Below are 18326 nucleotides of genomic sequence, written 5' to 3'. Positions count from 1 at the left end.
AAACAAATACTGAGATTGTGGCATACTGATGAGTATATACATAATTTGTTCCCCAGATGGGCCCTACGTCTTGAAAAGTATCTTTTACATTTAGGCATCAGATTATTTTCTGCCTTAGGTTATAACTAACATACACATGAGTTTTTAAAATAAAAGCAATTAGCCCATTTGTTATAATGACCTTGTAAAAATTAGTGCATTGTGGAAAATTAGTATCTTACCAATAAAATAGTAAGGAAAGCATACTTTTATCTTTCCGTAATATGGTGAGACACTCAAGTTTTTGTCTTGTATAAAATATCCTTTTAACATATTTGTTAGATTTTGAGTCTGAGGATGGTACAATAAAGTTGGCATTTTCTTTTTTTCCTTTCTGGCAGTTGGCCAGAGTAACAACAAAGAGAGGGAAAAACTAAAACACATACGCTGTATTCCACTAAACTAGAAGAGAGCTAAAAACCCTAGGCCACAAAAAAGGCGGAATGTCTGCCAAAAGCAGCGAGAATAAGCAGGCTGCATGTGGGAAGTGGAGCGAGGATACCACAGCTATAGAGCTTGGAACCAGCAAGAGATGCTTCATGAAACCGAGAGGCCCACCCTGAGATGCAAAACCAAAAGCCCTTGTTTGCAAAAGCAACATGGGCTTTTAAAGCTGATGGCAGGAGTTTCCCTGTACCTGGTTTGATTCTAAGAAGTTGGGGAGATGAAGCCAAACAGGCTTTTTTTTTTTTTTTTTTTGGCATTTTTCTGTCTGTAGCAGTGGGGAAGAGATGTCTTTGCATCCTGAAAACCTCAGGGCTGCTTGTCTCCAGTGGCTGTTGAGAATTAAAAAAAAAAAAAAAAAGATTCTCATGGAAAACGCTGAATCAAGACAAAGTTTTTCTGGTCAGGAACTGGAGTCACTATGGCCTTCTTCATGAACCTCTTACAAATAGCTTATCCAAAAAAACCCCCAACCTCCTTTAAAGATGAATTAACAAAAGGATTTCAGCTGAGGGCCACTCCTACCTTTCCAGAATCAAAAAGGAAGAAAGTAGCAGAAAAACCAAGGACAGATAAAGCATACTCAACAGAAAAAATACTTCTGTAAGGGAGCTGAAAATCATGTCCAACCATTTTGTTACTTTAAAACACTTTTTGGAAGTATTTACCACTGAGAGCACAAAGCAGTGATAGAAGAGGTCAGGGAAGAGATAGTGTAGCCACATGAGAAAATGCAATGTAAGCTGATTGAGCAGAAAGAAAAATAAGGTAAGAAAATAAAACCATCGCTGCAATGAAGGTGAAATTAGAAGGATCACAAGGGACAGTAGAGACTGGAACCCAAAATAAAGGACAGGGAAGCTAGAAATGGAAAAAGTGGGTGGAATTTATCAAAGTGAATACAAATGTTAAAACACATTAGAGAATATGATGTGGAAATCAGAAAGGAGATTCAGCATATGTGTATTTGAATCTTAGAAGAAGAAATAGAATGAGGCAACAGATACAAAGGTATGACCCAAGGTAATTATTTCTGACATAAAAATAAATACAGACACTCACAAAATTGTAAGAATATACTGAACAGGTTTTTTGTTTGCTACGTAGGGGTGTTTGAAAGAAAAAGGCATAAAGTTTCTTTTTCTGCTGTGGCGAGGCCATATGATGGTACTTAATTGGCTGCATAAGTAGAACTAATTGAAATGTAAGCATCGGTTAGATCTTGTAGAAATTAGTTACACTAATTTCATATAATTTGATTACATGGGCAAAATTTGCTTCATGTTAAAGTTTTTATTTTTAACTTTAATTTTTTTAAGTTTTTGTTTTTTAATTTACTCTGTTTTAGGTAACTTACCTTTGAGTAGAAAAAGTGCTTTAAGTAAAACTTTTTTTCAAATAAAAAAATTAGAAAATTTAAAACGAGTTGCCTACTTGAGATAGCTCTAAACTGTTCCTTAATCTGGTTGTAAGACATAATTGCTAAAATATATGAAAATGGTTTATAAACTTTAAAAAAATAAATAAATTATTGAGAAAAAAAAAAGAAAATGGTTTGAGGTTTGATACATTTCAATGTAGACAAATTTTGGTTGTGATTGGTTGACTTAGGTCAATGACTCTTATTACTCCCTTGTTAAACTTTTAAAAATATTAATGAGTGTGCCCGCTTATTACCTGTGTTTGGCTTCTAAGGACAAGCGGCCAAATCTGCTCCATCCACAAGTTACCTTATGGTTTGGGCTTACTTAACAAAATGACAATTTATTTAAAATAGTGACTTTATATATCTTGTTTAATGCCATAACACAAACTTGTTAAATTATTTGGAAATATTAGGTAGTTAGAAGAAAAATATAACTGTTCTGTTTCATGTAATTTCATTCAGTTAAACATTTTAATTGGAGTAAAGCAATAAAGAGGGCTCTAGCATTTCTGTATGTAGAATAATGACAAATGGTCTTCATCATATGTAAATAATTTCTTTTTTCCTCTTTTACTAAGGGTTTTATTGGGAGAGAGGGACTTTTTTCCTATGCCTTGTCAGCACTGATTAATGGTTGATAGACTTTTTAATATGGAAGTGTCCTTGCTTTCCTAGATAGGTCTTCGCTCATATTTTTGACATATTTCTGGATTATGTTGACTAATAGTTTAGGATTTTTACATCTGTTTTTGTACACAAGATAGTCTTTATTTTTTTTAAAAAACAGGATTTTATATTAAAGTTGTACTGGTTTATAAAATGAAAGTTTTCTATCCTTTAATATTGTCTTTATTAGCTTCAATATTGGAATTATCTGTTCTGTAGAGGTTACATTTTACCTGTGAGTCATTTTGATCCTTCTCCCTTCTTTACAATTCTAACCTCTTCCGGTTTTCTATTTCTTAGGACAGCCTTGGGAGTGCGGCGGCGGCGGGGGTCGGCGGCGGCGGCGGCGGCAGCTGCGGCGTACGAATGAGGCGTGCTGTGGCGGCGGCGGCTGCGCGGGGCGGCTGGGTGGCGGGGCGTGATGTCACCGGGCGCTCGGCCCCGCCCTCCCGCGGCTGCAGCTGCGGAGCCAGAGAGCGGGCACCAACACAGTCTGGGCTGAGAACGCAGCGTGCGCGGCCATGGCCTCCGGCGCCTCGCTAAGCGGGCGCAGGGCGCGGGAGCAGCGGGAGGGCAGCCCCGGGCCCCCGCCCCCAGCGCTTGGCTGACCGGCTGCCCCCTCGTCTCGTCCCACAGAGGCGGACACTCGACAGAGGCTGCTGCGCACCGTCCAGAAGGAGGTGGGTGCTGGAGGCGGGGGCGGGGTCGCGATCCTGGGGGAGGGGGCTTTCAAGCCCCCAGGGAAGGGTCTCCGGAGGAGAGGTGGCCGGTGGCAGCGGCGGGGATGGCCATTTCTGGTTTGGGGCTCACCTGGCTGGGTATTTACCTCCGGCGGAACTGGAGGCGAGTGAGTTTGGGGGTTGGAGTATAGGGGGACTCTGGATGTTTTTATGCTGTGTGCAGGGGCGGGTGCAGCGGGAGGGCCCCCCGGGTGTGGGTCACCCCTGGATATGTCTGGGTAGGACCTCCTCTTGTGAAAGAGCCCGTGGTTGGATCTCAGTGAGGTGAGGCAAGCGCCTGGGAGGGCTGACTGGGCATATTGGGTGGTGGGGGGCTGAATGGAGCTGTAGAAGGAAGACCAGACTTCGGAAGGGGGGAAAGGTTCACTGTGGAAAAATGCCCCTCATCCCATATCTCCCCTTTCCCGCAAATTCTCAGTGCTTGGAGCCACCCCCAGAAGCCAAGAGACTCCCCCCGCCCCCTCATCCCTGAAAGCCCCTGGCAAGTGGGTGACTCCATTTGTGGGCTTGTCCCCTGCTGTTTTGGCAGGTGGGTTTCCCTTACCCCCTACCCCACCCCCACATGCAGTAGAGTGAGAAGCAAGCAAGGTTCAACTGTCCCTCTGCCCCTTCCCTCTCTTTGGGGCCAACTGGGAACCCAGTCCAGCCTTTACTTTGTAGCCCTGGACTGCCCGCAGACGGCAGAATCCATAGTGGTTGGTTCCTGGGGAGCCTTTAGATGCTTGGACTGTGTGTGTGCGTGTGTGTAAAGCATGCACACGCCTATGTGGGCGAGGACATGTGGCTGTGAGTGTGTGCCTCTGAGCATGTCTGTGCATCGGTCTGGAGATATCCAAGTATATCTTCTTATTGCGTGTACATGGGTCTGTGTGTTCATGTGTTTTCGTGAGTATGAGGTGTATCTGTGTGATGCATGAGTCTCTGTGTACATGGGTCAGGCCGTGACCATGTATGTGCGATTGTATGCGTGTCTATCGCCTTCCTTATGTCACTTCCCATCCTGGGACCCTGCCACTGCTGAGCTGCCTCACCCCTGTATCTTGAGTCCTCAGTCTGAGACCACAAATGCCCTCAGACCTTGGGGGCTGGCCTCATATCTGTGCCTGTGTATGTGTGTTGAGGGTGTCCACATCTGGTGTCAGCACTGACCACCAAGAAGCCCCTCCCCGCCTGGTGGCAGACAGCCACCAAAGGACAGGCTTGAAGCCTGGACCTGTTGCTGCCCCTCCCTGCTCAGAAAGCTTGGGCATATGTCTGTGTATAGGTCTCTAGGTGTGGCATGTCCCGCATTGTTGAAAGAATCAGCTCCAGGGCTGACTGTACATTCTAGCATTTTTTTTAAACATTTATTTAGTTTTGAGACAGAGAGGGACAGAGCATGAATGGGGGAGAGTCAGAGAGAGAGGGAGACATAGAATCTGAAGCAGGCTCCAGGCTCTGAGACGTCAGCACAGAGACCAACGCGAGGCTGGAACTCACAGACCATGAGATCATGACCTGAGCCACAGTCGGACACTTAACCGACTGAACCACCCAGGCACCCCTCATTCTAGCATTTCTGAATAAGGTGAGATGTGTGGAATTCCTCAGAAAGGCCCAGATGTTTTCAGTTTAGCTCTCTTAGAGGCCCTGTGGGGACCTGAAGAAACCTCTATGTAGATAGACCACCTTCCAACAAAACATACAGACCTACAATATTTTGATGACTATGTTAGGGGAGGGTGTCTCTAGCACTTCCCCCAAAAGCCTTCAGGTTAAAAACCTGCAGACTCTTTGTTCATTGTTTAACCAAACCTAGCTGTAATATGTGCTCTGCAGATGTTTGCAACTGGAATGGCTGTGTTTTCAAGGAAATGGTTGGCTGTTCAACTGGGAGTGGAGGCCACAGGCAGAAGAATGTGTGAACAAGGCATCTGCCTCTGGGCAGGGCTCCAGCTGGGACCCTGGTCCCAGCTCTGCCAGCAGCTCCCTCGATGCCCTGGACAAGTCCTTTCCCCTCTCGAGGACTCAGTTTCCACATGTGGAGAAGGAGCGTCGTTGGAGGTCCCACCCATGTCAGTCTAGTTTGGATTATTGGCCATGGGGTGGGGGGTTGGGGTGGATATATCTTGCCCCTGGTGACCAGAGGTGTAGGCCTGCATCCTCTCTCCTGGGAGCAGCCGAGTTTGGGGCATGGAATGAGCTTTCTGCCTGACATGAGGCCAAGGCCATCGCCTGATCAGAGGGACCTGTGTGGCATCCCACTTGGTGCCTCAGGGGGGCAGGGACAGAACCTTGCAAATTTGGGCAAAAGGCCTCTAGCGCCCATTGACTCTGGATCTGCAGTCAGAAGGCAGGGCTTACAGTAGTGAGTTGGTGGCTGATTCTGAATTCTGTATTTCTTGGGGCACATCGTTTCCAGAATCAGAACTTCCATTTCCTGGGGGCTACTCTGTGCCGTACCCTGTGTGTACAGGTAACTTTCTGAGGTGAGTGCGATTGTCCCCACTTTACAGACAGAGAACCTGAGCTTGGAGGGGAGGCGTGGTTGCTCAAGAGCACACAGCTGACGGTGCGCAGCCAGACACTTCACCCCCAGGTCTGTCTGACATCAGAGCCAAGCTTTTACATGTCATAACCCAAACGTGTCCATCCACGTCTACGCAGCACTGCAATGTCAGCATGTGTGGTGCCATGATTTCCATCGCACAGATTGCCTCCACTGTTGTCAACATGTTGCATGACAGTGGTCCATTTTTAGTAGTATATATTTTTCAGTTCCTTTGTTTAGTTTTGAGTGAGAGAGCATGCATGTGTGTGAGCAGCAAAGGGGCAGAGAGAGAGGGGAGAAAGAATCCTGTGCTCTCAGCACAGAGCCTGATGCAGGACTTGATCCCACGAAGTGTGAGGTCATGACCTGAGCTCAGATGCAGACTTGGACGCTGAACCAACTGAGCCACCCAGGCACCCTGAACAGTGGTGCATTTTATTTTTTTTTTCAACGTTTATTTATTTTTGGGACAGAGAGAGACAGAGCATGAATGGGGGAGGGGCAGAGAGAGAGGGAGACACAGAATCGGAAACAGGCTCCAGGCTATGAGCCATCAGCCCAGAGCCCGACGTGGGGCTCGAACTCACAGACCACGAGATCGTGACCTGGCTGAAGTCGGACGCTTAACCGACTGCGCCACCCAGGCACCCTGAAAACAGTGGTGCATTTTATATGGACACTAACTCATCATTTTCAGGCAAAGTTTCTAATTTGCATTAGTGTTCAGCCTTGGTGTTATACATTCTATGAGTTTTAACAAATGTGTAATGATGTGAATCCATCTTTGTGGTATCGTGTGAAAGAGTTTCACTGCCTTAAAAGTCCTCTGTGCTGTGCCCCTTTATCCCTACATTCACCCCAATCCTTAACTCCATAGCCTTGCTCTCTCCAGAGTGTCATATAGTTAGAATCACAGAGTGGATATTTTTGAATGTTTAGAAAATTAAAATTCCCCCGTAATTGAATGTAGGCATTCAAGATATTCCTTGCCCTTTGTTTTGTTTTGTTGCTCAGCAGTAGAGGATCTGATGACATATGCCTTCCATGAACAAAGCATAATTTCTCTAGATGTGTGTTACCTAATGGGGAGGGTTGAGAAAAATGACATCATGAACCACTACATAGCACTCACACTGGGATCATACTCCTCTGTGATGTACGGTGGGTCTAGATAGAATCTCTAGCAATGGAAGGAGACAGTCTCAAGAGGTTAGAACTTTATCAAACTGGAATGCCAAATCCTTCTTCCTTAACTTCCCATTGGAAATAAGGCCAGGGAGAGTCTGTTTGCTATGGTTTGGCCATGCTGCAAAGTACAGTAGCTATAGAGCACACTTTGTGAGGGGGTGTTTCGTCCTAAAACTGAACAGTGTCTGCTGAAGAGCTGGGGATGTTCTGCCGTGTTACAAGAAAATAAACACACTCTCTTTTAACTCCTCTAGTAGTGGAAGTCCAGAAAAATCATGCTAGTTTCAGTTTGACATTGTCAGCTTAGGATATTCACCTAACGATACCATTTTCCTCCAGTGTCATAGAGTCGGTCAGTGATGGTCATTGTAAACATCAGTTCACCCGTAGGTGTCAAATTCTGATAAAACCCATTCTTGCTTTTGGTCAATATAGAGGAGAAGGTAAGATTTCTTAGTGCTTTAAGCCTACCAATGGTATAATTACCATTCAGTGTAGTGTGGTTTCCAGGTGTGGTCCCAAAGCAATACTTTTTCACAAATCATAAGCCGTACACTTGTAATTTCCTGTATTTTTCGATTGTTGATTTAACATGTATTTTGCTTTCTTCTCTAGGAGCAGATAAGAATGCTGAGGGAGACTCTATAACCAGGTAGGATTTTTATGGATTTGTAAAAATGACATTTGTTGGGGCACCTGGGTGGCTCATTCGGTTAAGGGTGTGACTCTTGATTTCAACTCAGGTTTGTGAGTTCAAGCCCCACGTCGAGTTTTGTGCTGACAGCCTCCTTAGGATATCTTTCCCTCTTTCTGTGTGCACTCACTCTCAAAGTATAAAGGAATGAAATAAAATGAAATGAAAATGAAATGAAAGGAAATGAAATGAATGAACTGAAAATTATGTGTTTCCTAAGGGAACGCAGAGAACAAAAGCAGTTGTTGAGTGTTCTACCCTGGACGAGACACTATAACCTATGCGTAACATCTGTTAAGCTATATAGTCATTGCATAGCTTTGCAAAGTAGCTGTGTTATTGTAGCCTACTTTTTATTACTTTGGCAACTGTGGTTCAGGGAAGTTGATTACTCGCCCCATGATTCCATAGTTAATGAGTAGCTGAGGGGTTTGTGCGTCAGCTTGTGTAGTTTCCACATCCATGCTCTGGTTCCTCTGCAGCACTGAGATGAACACACAGATCCTAGGGCAGATCAACTCAGAATGTCAAAGGTAATGATGTCAGAGCTCCAATTTAGAGTTTTCTTAAGAAAGCAGGTTAGTCCAAGCATTTGCCCTTATATGTTTGACCACCAGTGCTAACAAAATTAGTGCGGTGGTAACTAGTCCCTTGTTTTTACCATCAGAGATTTTAGGGTGGATGTCAGCTATGGCCATGGTGTCACGGCTTTTAGGTAATAAGCAAGATCTAGTCAGGCAGCTCCTTAGATGTGGTGATATCCCCTCTTCTTGAGACAAGTGAGTTTTCTGTAAGGGAAGGATATCCAGTTGTAGACATGTTACGTTAATTAAATTCAGCCTCTGTTTTGAGGATATTGGTCTATGATTCTCTGTTGCCTAAGTTCCCCGTCTGGTTTCCCCTTGGGCTAGTACCCTTGACTAGTTCTAGGAAGTTTTTTCTTTTTTTGGAGATGTTTTTTTCCCATGACTTTTCTGTACTGTGCTTTTGCCTTTTTATTTCCTTCTATGGTTTTCTTGGTATTTTTTTTTCCATTAAGTTTTCCACTTCTGCCATCTAAGGACTCTCCATTTTTCCAGAGGCCAAATCAAAAGCATTTAGAATCTCAAGATGTAGGGAACCTCAGAGATTACTTCATCAAAATACCCTCTGGTACTTCAACCTATGTTTAACCTCCTTGCCCAATGGTTGTTTACATGGAGAATTTGAAACTCAAAAGAGATTGAAGTGACCTATTTGGATATGATAAGTGACAGAAATGAGATTTAAATTCGGGTTCTTTTCTTTCTTTCTTTCTTTCTTTCTTTCTTTCTTTCTTCTTTCCTTTCTTTGTTTTTGTCTTCACCTTGCAGGCAAATTTTCAATAGTTTCTAGAAAGCTGTGGAGTGGGTCTAATGAATACAATGAAGTATGGTAAGAATCGAATTAGCAGAGGAGACCAGGTTTCAAGAAGAACAACACTGAGCTGGATAGGAATAAGAGTTTTCAGAAAAGATGTCAGAAGATGGGGGTTATTCCAAGTGAGATAAAGGTGAATGACAGGAATGAAGGACCCAGGATTAGGGGAGTTGCTTAGAAAGGCATATTCAAATAGAGAGTTCAAGAGGGTCCTGACCAGGTTTCTGCTTTTGTGTCTGTTGGTTTCATTGAAGGTGCGAGCATACTTCAGATTTTCTGTTGAGAGAGATTGAAAATCATTTGAGCTGCTGGGAAGAGTCTGTTTACAGCAAAGAGAAATATGATATCATCTACTTGCACCCCCACTTAGGGAGGATGGCTTAGATCCTCTCAAGGAATTGGGGGTAGGGGTGGAGATTGTGATCTACAGAGATGTATGGCCCAAGGCAAGCTGTCTCCTCACTTCACCTCTTTTCCTAAATCTGTGATGCCCTTCCCATGTACCTGTAGGGCTGGGCAGGGGTAGGACTGACTTGTCAAATCAGTAAGGGAGCTTCATCTGGATAGGTGATAACATGCCTATGTTGAGGTGACTGTGTGGATGACTGAGACTCCCAATTAGCTTGTTCTCCAGGAGCAGGACATGGCTCCTACCCTTGGTCATTTGAGCCCATCCTTGTTGTAGGAGTCTGTGCCTTCATAGGCTAAAGATTGAAAGTTTGGAGAATGCCACTGAACCGTGCCGAAGAGTGATGTAGGAGTGGGAGCTCATGGGGAAGAAAATATTCAGGCAGCGTATAAAGAAATAGAGGTACAACTACCAGGACCATTTTGATCGCAGTCTCTCTCCTTGGGTAGCTGAATGCTCCTGAAGTCTTGGAAGGTCTTGCTAGTTCTTCTGGACCTCAATAAGGCAAGACCAGTGTAGGAACAAAGTTGGCCTTGGGAACTTTTAATCTTTTAATCTCTAGTTGGTACTTCCACTCATAACATAGAAACCTCGTGCTCGCCATAAGTGTAGCTCCCATCTGTTAATGTATAATGCTATTATGTATCACTGACTAGATTCTCTCTGGTGTACCTTTGAGCCTTGTGATTTATTTACTCTATAACTGGAGCCCTGAACTTCCCTTTCCCCTTCACCCATTTTGTCCATCCCTCCACCTCCCCTCCCTTTTGGGAACAGTCAATTCTCTGCATTTATGGGTCTGTTTCTGCTTTTTCTCTGTTTGTTCATTTGTTCCCCTTTTTAGATTCTACATAGAAGTGAAATCATATAGGATTTGTCTTTCTCTGTCTGACTTATTTCACTTACCCTCATACCGTCTAGGTATATCCATGATGTTGCAGATGGCAAGATCTCATTCTAGTTTAAAGCTGCGTAATATTCCAGTGTGTGTGTGTGTGTGTGTGTGTGTGTGTGTGTGTGGTCTGTTCATGTATTGATGGACACTTGGGTTGCTTCCATATCTTGTCTATTGTAAATAATGCTACAATAAAGATAGGGGTGCATATATCTTTTCAAATTAGTATTTCCATTTCCCTTGGGTAAATAAATACCCAGTAGTGGAATTCCTGGATCCTATGGTATTTGTATTTTTAATTTGTTGAGGCCCCTCCATACTGGCTTTTGCTGTGGCGATACCAATTTACATCCCATGACCATTGCACAAGGGTTGTTTTTCTCCACACCCTGAGCAACCCTTGTTGTTTCCTGTGTGTTGAAACTGAGCCATTCTGACAGATGTGAGGTGAGAAGTCATTGTGGTAACTTTTATACATTTAATTTTTAACCATTTCAGAGAATTCCCTGCCTGTCACACTGGTTATGGAAACTCAGACTGGGTGTTTCCTGGAGATTTCATGGGTTAGGAGAGGTGGAGGCAAAATAACGAACTGAAAGCTGTTTTAAAATAGGGTCCAAATTTTGAAAGACCTATACTCTGGAAACCTTAAAACACTGATGGAAGAAATTGAAGGTGACGGAAAGAGAAAGACATCCGATGCTCATAGATGGGAAGAATATGTATTTTTAAAGTGTCTACACTACCCAAAGGAATCTACAGATGTAATGCAATCCCTGTCAACATACCAACAGCATTTGTCACAGAGCTATACAAACAATCCTAACCGTTCTATACAACCACAAAACACCTTGAATGGCCAAAGCAATATTGGAAAAGAGGAAAACTGAAAGTATCACAATCTCAGATTTCAAGTTTTATTCCAAAGCCGTAGTAATCCAAACAGTATGGTGGGTACTGGTGTAGAACATAGCCACATAGCTCAATGGAATAGAACCGAAAACCCAGAAAGAGATCCACAACTGTATGGCAGTTAATCTTCCACAAACAGGAAAGACTATCCAGTGGGGAAAAGGCAGTCTCTTCACCAAATGGTGTCGGGAAAACCGGACAAGCCACATACCAAACAATGAACTTGGACCAATTTCTTTACCATAGACAGAAATAAACTCAAAATGAATTAAAGACCTAAGTGTGAGACCTGAAACCATAAGAAATCCTTGAAGAGAGCACAGGCCATCATTTCTCTGTCTTTGGCTGTAGCAACATTTTACTAGTTATGTTTCCTGAGCCAAAGGACGTAAAACAAGAATAACTATGGGGACTACATCAAACTACAAAGCTTTTGCACAGTGAAGGAAACCGTCAAAACTAAAGGGAACCTCTGGAATGGGAGAACATATTTGCAAATGTTTTGCAAAGCCAATAAAGGGTTAATATTAACAATGTATAAAAAATTGATACAAGTCAACATCCCCCCCTCCAAAAAAGCCCAGTTTAAAAATGAGCAGAAGACATAACCAGACATTTTCCACAGACAACATACAGATGGTCAACAGACACATGAAAAGATGCTCCCCAAAACTACAACGAGATACCACGTTCACACCTGTCAGAATGGCTAAACTCCCAGACACAAGAAGCAAGTGTTTGTGAGGATGTGGAGACAGAGGAGACCTCTTGCACTGTTGGTGGAAATGCAGTGAGTGCGGCCCCTGTGGAAAACAGTATGGAGGTTCCTCAAAAAATTAAAAACAGAACTCTCCTATGATCCAGTAATCAAAAGAATACAAAAACATGAATTCCATGGGACACACCCACGTCTGTGTTTATTGCAGCATTATTTCCAATAGCCAGTGCAAGCGTCCATTGACAAACGAGTGAACGAAGAAGTCCTATATGTATGTATGTATGTGTGTGTATATATGTATATCCATACTCACACACACACACACACACACACACACACACACACACTGTGATATTACTCAGCCATAAAACAACGAAACCTTGTCTTTTGCAATGACCTTGTTGAAGCCCGAGAGTAGTAGGGTAAGCAAAGTCAGGGAAAGACAAATACCATATGGTTTTACTCATGTAGCACTTAAGAAACAACAAATGAGCAAAGGGAGAAAAAAAAAGGGAGAGACAAACCAAGAAATAGGCTCTTAACTGCAGACCAAACAGATGGTTCCCAGAGAGGAGGTGAGTGGTGGGAGGGGTGAAAGAGGTGATGGGGATGAAGGAGTGCCCTTGTCATGATGAGCACGGGGTGAGTATGGAGTTGGTGAATCACTGTATTGTACCACTTAAATTAATATAACACTGGATGTTACTATTACTGGAATTAAAATAAAACTTAATGAAAAAAACAGAAGCCAACTTTTTATTATACCAAGAAACTTTGTTGAGTAAACAGCTGACATTTCCCTTATTTTTGAAATTTTGTTTTTTAATAAATGAACATGTTTTTGTTGTATATTTTTGCTCTAAAGGCTTTCCGACAAACCTGGTCCTGATGATTCATGGCCTACATCGGCTAGCCAAGACTTAAATTTTGGTACCAAGGTAAAGTACCCTCCTGTGAAACTCACTTTCCTGCTCTGAATTTAGTTTTCTCCCTTATTTACTCTTAAAATTTAACAGTATCCTGTGTATCATCATTTTATGTGTGTAATGGAAAGTTAGCAAGAACAAACCACTTTGCAGATACATGACACATTGAATGTTTGGTTTCGTTTTGTTTTACTCTGGTAAATCCTAGAGGTGGAGGCTGATCAAAGAATGGGCTGGAAAATATATAATGACCGTGAAATTATATTGGGAAAAGCTTTCCCATAATGGAGGAAATATGACATTTGGTTAAGGGTAAGGATTCTTACTGTGATAGTAACATGACTGATAATACTCATGCCTAAATGAAATCTTATTGGATCCAAGTATCTATTGTAGGTTGCCCCCGGCCCCGGGCAAGTTTTATTTTGGTGAGACACAGGATTTTCCTTTGTCTCTATCCTTTGTTCTACATTTAGACTGAAATAACATTAGAAAATGTAGAAACCTAGATGTTTCCATTATATCTCAACATTTACCTTACAAAGGTGTTCCCCTGTATTTTTGAAATAACTCCACGAAGAGTAAGTTACAATTGTGCATCTCCCTGAAGAATACGTATTTTGCTGAAAAGAGTAGCTCTATGAGCAGAGGCTCTTCATAGCCAAGTTGTCAAATTTCTAATTTCAGAAATCTTTCCTATTCTAGCTTTTAAAACTATCTCCTCCTAGTCCTTGTGTCAGATTCTAAAATTTAAAGTTTCAGACATCTGATATTTATTTAAATATTCATTTCAAAGCCCCTAAATCATTATAAGCTACTGGAGGTTAGGAAGCATACTTGTTTGACTCCTGGAGCTCCTAGAATAAAGTCTTGCTTGGAAGAAGCAATGTCATAGTTTTTGAATGTGAATAAATGAGTAGGGAAATGGAATTCCGTAGAATGGAATTTGAAAAGTAAAGAAATACGCATGATATATCACAATTAAATATGTGAATTTAAAAAGTAAGGCTTCAGTTTATATTCCGTTTTAGTGTTTAATATGTATCGACGCAAATGAATTATATTGAGGAAATCAGGAGTTACATAAGAAAGAAGGTTACAGTATGTTTTTAGTATCCTCCCATTGTGAGCTTAGAAATGCAGAGAAAAACTCCTCAGCCTTTGTTTTGTTAACCCCATCCGTGTCCCATTACATACATCCTTTGAAGGTTCACATTTCTTCCTAGAATTCTCATTCCAATTCTTTCTCCATAGTGAAAGTTGATGTGTTAGGAACCTTTCTTTTTCTGTTGTTAGTCTAGTAATAATTTATAGCTTTTAGGAAGTGATAGATGCCAGTAATTGAGCAATTTTTTTTAGTGAAAAAAATAAAATTCTTTATTACAGTGTTTATAACCAGATAACTGTAGAGTGATACAAGTCAGTATTATTAGGGATATACTGTGAATCGAAGCCTCTGTTTTAAGTATAGATTTTATATGTATCTTTAAAAGGTTTAAAAGAGACTATTATTCATAGTATATGCCTAATCCTACTTATGTACCTTTAAGAAGTGTATGTTGTTTTCCACTTATCTTATTTTGCTCACATTTTTCCTTTTGTTCCTTGTCTTAAGCTCATGCTTGATTGATTGGTCATGTCTTATTTTTTTTCCTTTTTTCTTCTTCTCCCCCCATGCTTTTTAAGGTATTTTTGATGTTTTCAAAGTTTATTTATTTTGGAGCGAGAGAGAGACAGAGTGCAAGCAGGGTAGGGACAGAGACAGAGGGAGACACAGAATCCAAAGCAGGCTCCAGGCTCCGAGCTGTCAACACAGAGCTCAATGTGGGGCTCAAACCCACAAACCGTGAGATCATGACTCATGAGCTGAAGTTGGACGCTGAACTGACTGAGCCACCTACGTGTTCCCCCCACCATGCTCTTTTTTAATTGTTTACCCCTAGCCTAATGTTTCCTTGCAGAAAACATTTCTTTAGGGTCTGTTCTGTTAGTACATCACTTTCTGTCAACTCCATTGTCAACATATTGGTTACAGAATTCTACTGTCTGTGTGTGGTTTTCATCCATGACTCATTGCCCCACAAGGTTTCTTATTCTTTTTTCATCTTTGTTGGAAGGAGCTGAGCTAAATGTTTTTGTAATGTTTGTATTTGTCTTGGAAAGGGCGGGAGAGACAGAGAGAACGAGCAAGTGCTCGTAGGGAGGGGCAGACAGAGAGGGAAGGAGGGAATCTCAAGCAGGTTCCTCGCTGTCACCACAGAGCCCGATGTGTGCCTTGAACCCCACTAACCGTGAGTTCATGACCTGAGCTGAAATCAAAAGTTGGTCACGTAACTGGCTGAGCCACCCAGGCGTCCCAGAAGGAGCTACATTTAAACAGTCATATTTGACTTTAGTGTTTTGAGAAACAGAAGCAACTTAAACTGTTTGCAGTTTCAACTTACCTACATAAGATACTACTGAAGAGTAAGTTTGTACATTTTCTCTTACAAGAGATAGTTCATGCCAGTATAAATCATGCAAACATTTCACAAGATAACATATTTAAATTTCTTAGCGTTAGTGTTTTCAACATGCTTTCAATTACCTAGGGTTCAAGGTGTATCTGAGGCTACTTTGGTAAAGTATTTACCCGATATTAATCAGTTACAGGTACGGCGAGTAACATTTTGAGACTACCTATGAGATCTCTTGTGTTGCTCACCACATGAGAAAATGGAGACTGGTAATAAATAGTAAACGGCATAACTGAGATTTGAGTCTACATTTGAAAGATTCCAAAGCGTGTGTTCCTTGTGTGAGGGTGCTCATTTTGTAATGGTGAATATTACAATGATTTTATTGAATTGGATTCTCGTAATCCTTAAAGCTGTTAATTCTTTTCTAGAATGTCCCGAAACCACGCGTAGCAAAGCTACTGCATTCTTCTTGGCAATTCATGAAAAAGTTTAAGTTATTGGGAGACTTGTATTATTCACTGATTCTTGTCCATTCTCGTGTTATTCACCAATTTGAAGTGACAGATATTTTCATGTCCTCTTTACTTTGTTTTCTACTAAGTGAGAGAAAAACGTGGCATTGTGAAACCAGAAGGTGGAACCTTAACTGAGGACAACAGTCCTGATTCTGAAAATAAAGATATGGCTGAAACTCTTTCCAAACCACCAGCCAGAGTTTATGGCGATCCTCTTCCTGTTTTACCATCATCTAAATCTCTTCTGAAACCTTCTCTCAAGACGTTAGCTGTCCTTGGTCTTGCAAAGGTAAGTTGTTTTGTTGTATGCTCCCCCCACCCCATACCATCCTCTTGCTCCTTATAATGATGAAAAGGATCTTAGGAAGAAATGGAAGTCCTCAAGATCATAACAGAAGTCAGTGTAATGACCACAGAGAGGAAGGTACAGGATTGAAATTTATAAAGTTTGGTGGGAGTAGACAATTCTCGGGGATGCCTTTATGGGAGCAAAGAAGGAGAAGGCAGCTGGAAAGAATAGCTAGATGCATATGAAGATGAGGAGGGGGGTGAAGGGGAAGAATTCATTTTAGAGGGGCGAGATGAACTTAAAAGTATGAAGAGTTGAGAGAAAGTATCATCAAATCACAGCAGCAATAGTGGGATTAAGGCAGAGCAGATGTTCTTTAAATTATAAAATGTGGGAGAAAATATTTTAAGTGCAAATTAAGAAAAAAAAAGCCAGGTAATAAAAAAAAAATGCTTAGATTCCTCTGAATGACTTACAGCTGATTTCTGTGAAGAACTGGAAGAAATTTTTGCCCTTACGTTTCAGTTTAATAAAGGTGATATCCTGTATTTAGTTTAGCAAAACCTGTGTTTCTAAGGAATGCAAAGTGAAATCTGTTTAGGCCATACCAGATTGATGGCGAATTTTCAATTTTTGGCTATTGTCTTTCTTGGGGTTTCTAAGGTTACTTACTGTGTGGTATAATCTTGGTATATTTTAGGTCTTTTTGAGGAGAAAGACGGGAAAGAAACATTTATTCTTTTCATTAAATAAAATTTCTGGTGATGTAAATAAGGTTCTTTATCCGTGAAATGAAAAACTAAATTTGAAGCTGCAACACTGAATTTGTTTTTTGTTTTTGAGCTTATTTATTTATTTTGAGAGAGAGAGCAAGCAGGGTAGGGACAGGGAGAGAGGGGAGAGACAGAGAGAATCCCAAACAGGCTCTTCATTGTCAGCACAGAGCTCGACGCATAGCTCAGACTCACAAACCGGCTTGCGAGATGACGACCTGAGCCCAAATCGAGATGCTTAACTGCCTGAGCCACCCAGGTGCCACTTAAGCTTCCACACTCTGAAAGAAAAAATATATAAAATATGTTTTCTGCATTCTGATTTACCTTTTTTTAAAGTGTTCAACTGTTTATGTATTTTGAGAGAGAGAGAGAGACAGAGACAGAGAATCCTAAGCAGCCTCTGTGCTGTCAGTGTCAAACCTGACACAGAGCTTGAATAACCTGAGCCAAAATCAAGCTGGACGCTTAACCAGCTGAGCCACCCAGGTGCCACTCTTTTTTTTAATAGAATCTGCATAGAATAGACACATACACACATACCAAATGAATGAACTCAAAATGTATAAATTTTTGTCTAATATGAACTCTTTGTCATGACAGAATCATAAGGCAGGAAAAGTTGCCAAGAGAGTATGCCAAATTCTTTGTAGGAGATGATTTTTACTTCTTTGAAGATTTCCGACAATAGATACATTTTTAAAACCATATTTATTTATTTTTGAGAGAGATGGAGCATGAGCGGGGGAAGGGCAGAGAGAGAGAGGGAGACACAGAATCTGAAGCAGGCTTCAGGCTCTGAGCTGTCAGCACAGAGCCTGACACGTGGGGCTCAAGCTCAGGAACCATGCGATCATGACCTGAGCCAAAGTCAGATGCTTAGCCGACTGAGTCCCCCGGGCACCCCAAGGTACATTTTATATTATACAGGGGAAACTTTAGTATTCGTAGTTGTTCGATTTAGCATGTAAATTCTTTCATGTCTAAAACTGAGAAAGACGGGTGAGTTGATTTTTTTTTTTTTTTAGTTCCTTTCTTCTTTCCTCCTGGGAATGTTCAGTCCTGCTTGATAATGACACATGTATTTGAAGACTTTAAAATCTTCAAATTGGATGATCATAAATATATTAGTTGCTTAATGCTAGATTCCTTCTCGGGTCCTTAACTACCTTTCTATATGGTGTAGATAGGAAATTAGAGCTCTTCAATGCTGTTCCCAGTAGAATAATAAAACTATATGAAGTTTAAAAATTGGTTTTTATATTTTTCTTAGACATCGTGGTAGTAGTGGAAAATGGCTCAAAA

The 18326-nt window shown here is 41.6% G+C and overlaps 1 protein-coding gene and 1 long non-coding RNA gene across 2 annotated transcripts in view; both read left to right on the top strand.

Annotated features, from left to right (window-relative positions):
* Positions 1-3000: 3000 nt before the first annotated feature.
* Positions 3001-15931, top strand: LOC122470536. The gene is made up of 4 exons (XR_006293931.1): positions 3001-3255; positions 7649-7685; positions 12925-12997; positions 15873-15931. It is a non-coding gene; the product is annotated as an uncharacterized LOC122470536 (long non-coding RNA).
* Positions 15932-16045: 114 nt separating this feature from the next.
* The window catches only part of LOC122470935 (small G protein signaling modulator 1-like), a 75123-nt gene continuing 72842 nt past the window's right edge, over positions 16046-18326 (top strand). The window contains 1 exon segment of the mRNA XM_043559178.1: positions 16046-16248. Coding sequence (XP_043415113.1) covers positions 16126-16248 — 123 coding nt within the window. The 5' untranslated portion in view covers positions 16046-16125.

This window comes from Prionailurus bengalensis, chromosome D3 (genome assembly GCF_016509475.1).
Source record: "Prionailurus bengalensis isolate Pbe53 chromosome D3, Fcat_Pben_1.1_paternal_pri, whole genome shotgun sequence".
In the NCBI taxonomy this organism is placed as follows: domain Eukaryota; kingdom Metazoa; phylum Chordata; class Mammalia; order Carnivora; family Felidae; genus Prionailurus; species Prionailurus bengalensis.
The sequence above is the reverse complement of the archived record's forward strand: the minus strand, read 5'-3'. Positions and strand labels throughout refer to the sequence as shown.